The sequence below is a fragment of the Meleagris gallopavo genome, chromosome 5, assembly GCF_000146605.3.
Source record: "Meleagris gallopavo isolate NT-WF06-2002-E0010 breed Aviagen turkey brand Nicholas breeding stock chromosome 5, Turkey_5.1, whole genome shotgun sequence".
Taxonomy (NCBI): Eukaryota; Metazoa; Chordata; class Aves; order Galliformes; family Phasianidae; genus Meleagris; species Meleagris gallopavo.
In genome coordinates this window covers 23,511,425-23,521,095 of record NC_015015.2, presented here as the reverse complement: position 1 = coordinate 23,521,095, position 9,671 = coordinate 23,511,425, and the positions used below count along the sequence as shown (strand labels likewise).

General features: G+C 39.1%; 1 protein-coding gene across 1 annotated transcript; it reads right to left on the bottom strand.

The window, feature by feature from the left end:
- Positions 1-129: 129 nt before the first annotated feature.
- ASTL (astacin like metalloendopeptidase) lies at positions 130-8,435 on the bottom strand. The gene is made up of 9 exons (XM_019615567.2): positions 8,091-8,435; positions 7,832-7,856; positions 4,851-4,870; positions 4,137-4,161; positions 3,125-3,196; positions 2,189-2,323; positions 1,459-1,576; positions 511-689; positions 130-391 (listed from the first exon to the last, which is right to left on the bottom strand). The coding sequence occupies exons 1-9, from the start codon at positions 8,157-8,159 to the stop codon at positions 303-305; spliced, it is 732 nt and encodes a 243-aa protein (XP_019471112.1). The 5' UTR covers positions 8,160-8,435; the 3' UTR covers positions 130-302.
- Between the last annotated feature and the right edge of the window lie 1,236 nt (positions 8,436-9,671).

Sequence of the window (9,671 nt, the reverse complement as noted above, 5' to 3'; positions counted from 1 at the left end):
TTCTATTTCTTTTTTTTTTTTCAAATGGCAACGGGAGCTTCTGATGCTTCTACCTTGGTTATTACTGTGGCTCTAACTGCTATCCAATTAGGTTTGATTAAGATGTCCATCAATAAGCTAATGCCTTTCTTTACCCCCAAGCTCAGCTGTGAATGTCTCCATAAAGAAAATCAAAGGATAATGATTTAACCTTCAGGAATGGAAGAACTGAATTGACTCACAATGTTCTACTAGTTGGAAGAGTGCTATAAAAGTTCTAATGCAAGATTTGAGTTTCAACAAAAACAACGTCATATTGCTACTTACGGGCCATAGTGCATTACTGAAGAATAGTCATAAGGAAGACCTAGATTGTTGGAGTTTTCAAATTTCTTGAAGTCTGGTCTGTCAGCTGTAATATAAGGTATTGTATTAGTGTATGCTTCTTATTCACTCACTTTAGAGAACAAGGAAGAGCTGGAAACAGAATGATATATCTACTCCTATATAGAGGAAGTCAAAAGCACTTACCTGGGCTGATGTACTCCCACATGATCCTTACATATCTGTCCCTATCACTTCGAGAATGTTCATGCAAAAACCCCAGAGCGTGATCCAGTTCGTGCTGAATAATTCCTTTCCACATGCAGCCTCCTTTCATCACAGATACTGTCTGTCCACCTCCTACTTTTCCATAGTTGGACCAGCATCTGAGATTGAACACCAACAGAAGACTTACAGGATTTTTATTGTCAGACAGGCAAAGGAACAGTATGGAGAACTTTGCTTCACATGAACCTTGCCTCACGTGATGTGGGAGCGGAAGGATTGCATTCTGTCCCCTGGGATAGTGTCTACAAAAAGGCAAAACTGGCCATGATGTAGAAAATGTCAACTATTCATGGTCATCGTTAAGGCCTCCTGAAAGACTTTCATTAGCAAAGAGGCTCCTGCATGCTAGCTTTCTGTACATAGTAATTTTAACTGCCTAGGTAAAAATATTTTTATCCAAATTGTTGAATCCTGTATTAGAACTGGAGTTATGAAAAGCACTCTAAACCTGGCATATGTTGAGCAGTTCTCTCACAGGATCAAATTCTGACCCTAAGAATCAACTCTGATTTAGAGAACTCTTTATTTTGTAAGTCACAATTCATCTTGTCTGTGCAAGTAAGGACTACTGTTATAACCTGTTACATATTGTGCTCAAATGGATGTTTTCTGTGTGGTGTAATATGTATATACAACATAAGATACACTCTCCACCTCAAGGCTTTTTTTTTTTTAATATCATCAGTCACTTCTGAGTCACTGATGTAACAGTTGCAGCCTTTAACTTGCAGGATACCTTGCACTGTTAAAAAACAAAGATTCTTGTCTAAATCCACACCTTTTTCCTCTTCAAGGTCACACAAGATGTGAATAGTAGGAATCAAAAAGTTTTGTAGAAATAACTTGCTCATTTATCTTTCAACTCACCCATCAGCAGATCTAATGATGAGGTAGTCACGTTCTGTCTTGCGCTTCACAAAATTAATACAAGTCAGTGTTTCAAATTCTGCCATGGCTTCATGAATCCCTTTCACGTGGTTCTCCTCTGGAGAAGAAAAGGTTAAGTGCTATTAAAATATTGTGGGTGCACAAAAACAGGGTAGACGAGGGACATAAGCATTAGACTAGGCTCTTTCTTGCTTCTTGCTTGGTAATTTATTTCATTTCAGGTAGTAGTTAGCCTGGCAAGAGATTCTCCTTTCACAGATTAGTGTCAAAAAGGATTCAAGTGGGAACATTTTATTCTTAACTTCTTGGCTTAAATTGTAGTGATAATTGTTACGACTTCTGATTGTTCATTTGGAGGCAGATGTAGGATGATATTTTGCTAATGAAAAAATCAGGCCATTCAAACCACACTGCAAATATCATGAATCTTATAAAGGCAGGTGTTCTGGAGATACTATTAGAAAATGTGATTAATGTTGTCTCTAAGAGATTGTATTCAAAACATTAAGGATGCCAAGTGCTCAAGGAAATTTGATCTGTTGATTTTTTGTAATTTACAATTGATCTGTACTTGCATAGCAGAAATAAATCCTTAGAATAGATTTCATCAACTGTGTAGCCACTGGAAGTAGGTTTCTATCTGAAGCTTATTAGATAAAATCCATTAAAAAAAAAAGAAAAGAAAGAATGTAATGAAATTTATACCCACCATAAGTAGGATCCAAGACATAGGGAATACGAACAATCCCATCCCTGGACTGAGGCCAGTAACAATTGCGACAGTTGATGGCACTGCGGCTCCTTCGAGGGACTATGTCACCTTCTTGCAAGTACCGAGAGCTGTCTGTGGTGAAAAAGAAGGGATGGAAATACCTGAGCCATAGATTGCTGGGAGCTGTCTAGGGCATATTTGGAAAAGTATCATTCTACTTGTGCTCCTTCATATTTTTCCTTCATATCTGCTCCTGTTCAGCATAGGAAGTGAGTGGACTATTTATCTAGATGGACATTCTCCACTTCCCTACACTGTTCTTAGCTAAGAGGCCTGGTGGGGAGGGACAAACTGAAAAGAGTGATATTCATAGAAAACTGTAGGAAAGGTCTGTTTTTACAGGCAGGAATAAAGTTTCAACAATGACATTATCCCCTCCCTGTAAGTGTGAAAAAACAAAGCTGATAGAAAGTGGTGAATAAAAAGAATGAAGGTGCAGAATATCTAGGGCAGGAGGCTTGAAATTGACTGTTGCTTATATAGAGTCTGTAGTGCAAAGTGATATGATGACTGAAGCAAGTAATGCTTGCACTCAGGCAGTTAAATAACAAGCATCCAATTATCCAGTTTCTAATTTTGTGTCCATAGAAAGACAAAGATGTTGAGGACTAAAGCTGAAGAAGCTGCTTGTGTAGTTCAGTTGCCTTCACACCTGCTATCATCTTCAATATTGACAAGACATTTGAGGTACCGTAGGCCTTCAGCAGATCACCCAGACAAGATGTTCCCTGTGGCCAGTCTCTGAGGGTTTCTTACATATGTATAAGACAGAAAAAATGTTTGCACTTACTGCGCTAAGACATCATACCTTCCCTGTTGCCTCCCCCAAATCAGCAGAAACACTACGTGTAAGCAGAACTCTGATGGCATTACCTTTGTTAACTTCCAAAATTCTGTTAAAAATAACTTCATCTTCAGAGTCTATCTCTGTTGGCGATGGAGAATCTGTGTAGAAAATACAGAGTATCACTCTCTAATTCTCAAGGAAAACCTGAATCCTCATTTGTAACCTGATGAGTTTCCAGGAACTCCTCTTGCTCTGGTCCTGATTACAATGGTGTGTTGAAACTCACTGAGCCTATTTACGTGTTGGCATGGTGTTCAGTCATGTATATCTGCTCAGTGACACAACCTTGCAAACCTCCCAACAGCTGTGGCTATTTCTGCATTCATCTAGTACCAAGAACAATTTCCTTTTAATCCTTCTTCTACCTTTGTTATTTAGTCATTGTATTTTAAATACTTGTTTTTTGGTTCTTCTTAAACCTGTTTTATCCTGTATAGGAGGCCAGAGGGCAATTCTTCTTGTCTACACATTTCTTCCTGGCACTCAGTAAGTGCAGCTTTCCTGCATGCATGCTCCACACACAACCCACTAACACAACAGGATAAATATGGATGGAGAGTAGTCCTGCTCCTTACTGCTGGGTATGCTCTTCTTGAAAAACCCTTGAAATCAATGAAATCAGAACTGAATTCCTATTTCATGAATGAGACTGTTGTCCCCACATAAGCTCAACATCAGGGACTTCTGCGCTCTGTAGTGAGTAAAATCAGCTGAGTCTGAGTGCCTTTCTTTGAGCCTTGACATCAAGAAACAGCACAGGCAGATGGCTCTGTGATTGCTGTTGCTTTCAGAAGTTACTTAAGTTATTAAAATGGCAGAGCCATTTTTAGAAAAATTAACAGATTTTCAGCTAAGCCAAAAAACCGGACATAATCAGAAGACTCTGCTTTGCATGAAATACTCTAGTAAGTGCATTCATTTAAAATTCTTTCCCCGAGATTGACTTGTGTTAAGCATGTATCACTTTCTATAGTAACCGGGTAGTTAACAACTGGTATACTCTAGCAAGTACTTACGTAGAGATGTAATAATACATACCATATATATCCTCTTCTGTAGTAACCTACAGGGACAATACATTAGTTTTATCTCACAACAGATATTATAACATAAATTAAAAAAAATATGCAAAGGAACAGAAGGGCTACTATTCTAAGTATCTCCACAGTTTTGAGTTATTTACTGTATCATGGGTAAGATAAGTACTACCATGTTGTGGTAGATATTTTTCTTTGCTGTCTTTTGGCGTACATAGATATCATGAAGAAAACTGGAGACTCATGAAATGCATTTTAAAGCATGTAGCATGTTTCAGAGCTTCTAGCTTCATTCATCTCCCAGCTAGTAAGAGAGAAAATTGGTGAATTCTCTGATGAAATCCCCATAATATTATCCCACATTTGTGGTGATAGGCCATAGCATCTACTGCTTGTAGGGACTGTAGGCTGACCCCTAGCTTGGGGAGGTAATGTTGGTAGCAAAACAAATTGCCATGCTTCCATTGCTTGGCAGAAATTAAAAGCAGATTTGAGTTTTCTCTATGACACCAGAAGAGACAAAATCTTCCTGGGATTGTGTCTGTATTTGGGTATTGTGAAGCAATGAATGGGATAGGGAAGGAAACCGAGCACTCTGGTACTTTTTGTCTGAGAAGACTGTCCTGCTCAGATGGCAATATGGATGGAGTAGATGAGTCTTGAAGTCAATACTGGACACCAAGGTGAACAAAGGAGCTGATTTAGCTGTCCTTACCTGAGTAGATTCTGTTGTTGCTAAAAGAAAGGAAGAAAAAGAAAAGGGACAAGTTAGATTCTGAATGCAACTTCAATAGTATAGGCTCCTCAGCCGATAGAATGCTTTGGCAGGTGCCATTGCTTGAAGGGCTTGAAGTTAGTTGCACTAACTGATAAATTTATGCACAGAAATTAAATTGAGATTTAGACAAACAGCTGTGAAAATTCCTAGCAGTACAGAATCATGATTTATCATCTAAGAAATCAGCAAAGCATTTTGTGAGCTTCAGAGTGAAAAATGTCAGAGGAAATTTGGAACAAATATGCTTTGTCCCCAGATTTCACTGGAAAAGGAGCGGGATAACAGCCCAGCAGTCTTCTCTGGTTTCAGAGAGCCAAAGGATAAAATTATGAAATGGAATGAAGGCTATCATTTAGTGTGAGGCAAATAATCCTGACTTCAGGATATATATGACAGCACCTGGGAACCATCCTTATTTATGAGATATTTTTCTAGTGTGGCATCTTTTGAATTCTGCTAAAAATCTGTTTCTAGATACCAACATGGAAAGGAAAATCTGATATACGGATTTCTGAGCAGAAACTTCTTTGTTACAGCATCGTAAAAGTACAGAAATGGAAAGATTCTCTGAAGGTCATCCAGTTTGTCTAGTTTCCCTAAGGCAGAAGTGGTTTTATCTATGTTACTCTTGACCACTGTTTGCTTGACCTGTTCTTAAGTATGATGGATATGCCACAAATCTTTCTAGTACCTCTTCCATGTTGCTAATAATTGTAGTCTTCTTTGTCCAAATCTAAAACCATTATTTTTATCCCTCCCCAACACCATGGTTATGCAAACAATTTGCATATTACTAAGCCCATCCGTGTTGCTTGACTTTTTGACCATGTGTTTTCAACAGAAGATACAGCCATCACATCTTGCAGCACCTTTCCCTTTTCACAGCTTCCATTGATCTAGGTGGTTATTGTCCAAATGTACTAAGGGGGTTTCTACTATTCAGAACAGATATAGAACCAGTAGAATTGCTTCACTTGAGCCAGAAAATCTTCAATCTGCCTTTCCAGACTGTTACTTCAGAGACATGCTAAAGAAACTCCACTCTGATTACTTCCGTTTATTATATTACTGTTCAGTCAATTCTCATCAAAGAGGTCAATGGTGTCTAAAAAATTCTTCAGGAAAGCACATTTTGAATTGAGCTGACCAGTTTCAGAATTGTGCACAAGAGGCGTTAGTTGACTAGTTGAAGTCAGTGGAAATTATGCTTCAGATTCCTAGGCTTATAAAGTTCACAACACCTTTCTAAAGCTCAGGTAAAACAACATAGAAGGCCTCTACCATGTGTCTGATCAAATTAATTATCTGACATGACACAGATTTTGAAATGATACAGTTCAAGTTTATCTGCAGTGTAAATACTGAAAGATGTCTCAAAAGGCAAAAAAGTAGTAACAACGTTCAAGTAAAACTTGGCCCAGTAACCCTGCGACTTCAAGTTACAGCAAGCATGTCTCTCCATTGCACCTGACAGTTTCTTGCTGCTATTAAGGTCTACCTACGGGTTTATTTCCACTGATCTTCTCTGGAAATCTGTGATGATCCCATTCTATTTTGCAAATTGACAGAAGCTGTTCTGTTAAGCCTGTACTATTTCTTTTCTGTCACAGTACAATGCAAAGCTTTCTCTGACACCTGATGTCCCTTTCTTTTACTGTTGCACCAAGACAGGCAAGGAGGCAAATGAATAGCTAAGTCTTTTCCAAGTGCTCAGTTTAAAGGAAAGATATCAAAATTCAACATAAAAATTGAATTTTCAAGTGTTTAAAATCACATCTAAATTAACCTAACAAACCACATCCAGAAAGTAATGTTAAGCACATCTGTTGGAAGTCATCTGCATTCAGCCCAAAAGTAAATTAGGAACAAGAAAGTTGGTGCTATTATGTGCTCTACAGCTGTCACTCACCAGCAAATTGGTCTTCTGTGTTCACCTGTATTTACTACACATTTAAACTTATATATCTTTTATACCCTTCTGATTCTTTTTCCATTTTTATGTGTTTTGACATAGTGAAGTCAAAGTTTCTGTTCAATCCTTTGCAGCTGAGGAACACAGTAGGAGGCACTCAGACACACAGCTCTGAGTCTTCACTGACTCAGAACTTTCATCTCTCTCTGCTATCAGAAAAATCAATTTGTCAACAGTTTTGTCTACCACAACATGCACATCACTGATGACAGATATTTTCACCATTGCGTCTTTTTTCCCCTCTTTCCTGTGGTCTCTTTCCCAGCCCCAGGTTTCAGCCAAGCAGCTTACAGTAGCACGGTTATGTGTAACCACAAAACCAGCAGCACCACAACACAGCCTGTCATTCATTTCAGAACCTACTACACTGCACAGAATGGCACCTGCAGGACACGTGGTTCTCTCCACAGCACAGATCTCACCTTCTTTTCTCTGTTCCTCACTAAGTAAGAGCAGCATAGATTTTCCTTCGTATCTTTTGTTCTGCTGCACCCAGACAGATCCTTCTGTCTAGCACTACTGCTAGAAACACTGAGATGTGACAGCCTAAACTTTTCCTACCTTGTGGAAGCTCTGCTTTAAACATACCTTAATTTCTCCTTATTTCAGCTGTTATTTGTTTGTTCATTCCATGAAGACACTGGGAAGCCATACACTTGGTAATAATAACTCTCTTTAAAATATATATCTTAGTAAGTAGGCAAAAAGAAAACCATACTCTCACGAAATCCCTTATACATGCAGATTAGTGGGCTGGTTATTCCTGCCAGTATAAAGACTATAATTACACTTCAAGCTTGTAAAAATTGTATACCTGAAGTTATCACCAAAACTACCTTACTTGCATCAGACAACGACCAAAATCCCAAATTGCTGTTATGTAATTTATTTGATACAAAGTCAAGAATTAACACTTGTCTTTAAAAGCAGTAGAAATTCTACTTACTTGCTGTGCTGTTTTCATAGGTGTCCTGCAAAATCAATAAGTAAAAGATGTTAATTTTCCTTAGCTCATCAGGACATCAACAATAGCATCAAAATCAGATCAGAAATAGCAGGACAAAAGAAATAGATTAATTTCATATCTTATTATATTTCTGGTATTTTAGTTGTCAGAAATTTATCAAAATGTGTTTCCACAGCTTAACTCCAGGAAAAGCAAGTCAAGTAGAGAAAAGAGCAGGGCTGCCTGGAACTTCTCTCACCTGAATAGGGAAGCCCAGTACAGAGGGAAGCAGAAATGCAATGAAGATTAGGAGCATTTTCAGATCCATTCTCCAGCCCTGACAGACCTTCAGTGCTTGTCCTAATCTCTATCAGTTCAGGAGTGCTGCTGCTAGATATACCAGCAGGGCCTGCCCTGACAGGGCTCAAAATATCATCCCTAGCCAATGGGGATCCAAGCAGGAAGCAAATTTCTTTTGTAGCCTCAACAGCCTATTAGCCCTAGGGCATCTCCCAGTGCTGCACTGCTGCTGTCACTGTGATCTATGGCATCCCCTGTCTCCACAATGTCATTCACACTGCTCTCTGAACCTGAATCAACCTCATGTTTTGCTACCATGCACCTTCTATGTTTCTTAGAGTTATTTCCTTAAGTACTCAATTTGACTGATACCACATGAGAAGACCTTGCACCTGGAGAGCTTTTCAGAGTACTGTATTGGTTGGATTTCAGATGGTGGGTGACTTGTTCTATATCTCATGCAAAGCACAGAAGGCTGTGACAGTATTCTGCTACTTTGGAACATGTGAAAAATCACTATTCGATGAGGTCATGTCTGCATCTTCCCTGAGCAGATATCCTGAGCAACATAAGCAGTGTTTTCCATTCCCCCATCTATAGAATGATTAACAGATCACTGCTTACTGAGTTTACTTCTCCAGAACTGCATGCAAGAATCAAAAAGCAGACCTGGCATGACATGCTTGGAGGAGGTCTCTTGTCACAGCAGTATCTTGCCATGGCCTCTTTATTGCAGCAAAACTTGGTGAAATATTTGCTGAATGTTCTATGCCTGGAGAATTACCTGCTCTCTGATACATCCTTGTCTTGTGTCAGTGTACATTTTCCATGCATGGAGAAAGAGTTACCCAAGAAAGAACCAAGAAAGAACCAAGAAGTAGCACAGTGGGAGAGAGCTTTCCACTTGTTTTTCAGAAGATGAAACCCAGTCGAGGGTAGGAGTCACATGGAAACATCAACTGAAACACATTGTCAGGGATTACTATTAGGTGCTTGGTGAATGTTCACAGTCACACACCATCATCTATTTTAGGAGAGTCTGAGCTTACAAAACCCAGGGATAAACTATCATTACCCAACAGGGAGGCAGCAAAGCAGAATACTGCTCGTTGCCTCTCTTGCTGCAGTACAGTATGCCCTGGATGCCAGAAGCAGGGCAGTGCACGTCCCTTGTTTCCATGAAAGAACAAAGATTAAGTAGGTACAGTCAGCATGATAATCGTGCCGACATGGGCAGTCTTTGTGTTTCTCTATGTGCATAAATATTTGCACTAAACAATGCTAAATGCCTTTCTTTGTATTTGGGCAGGACAGTGATGAAAATCTTCTTTGCGCTGAGGCAAAGTGGTGCAGATCTGCTCTGTGATCCTGGTGCAGTTCTCCAGGCTTCTCCCTCAATCCAAGGACAAATTAGATATCCTTGATTCCAGATGCCTTAATATTCCAAAAAGTATTAAAATAACCAAACCACCACAGAATGGGACTTGTGTATAATCTGCTAACATGCATTAGAATTTAGGGAAAAAAGAGTAAAAGTCAG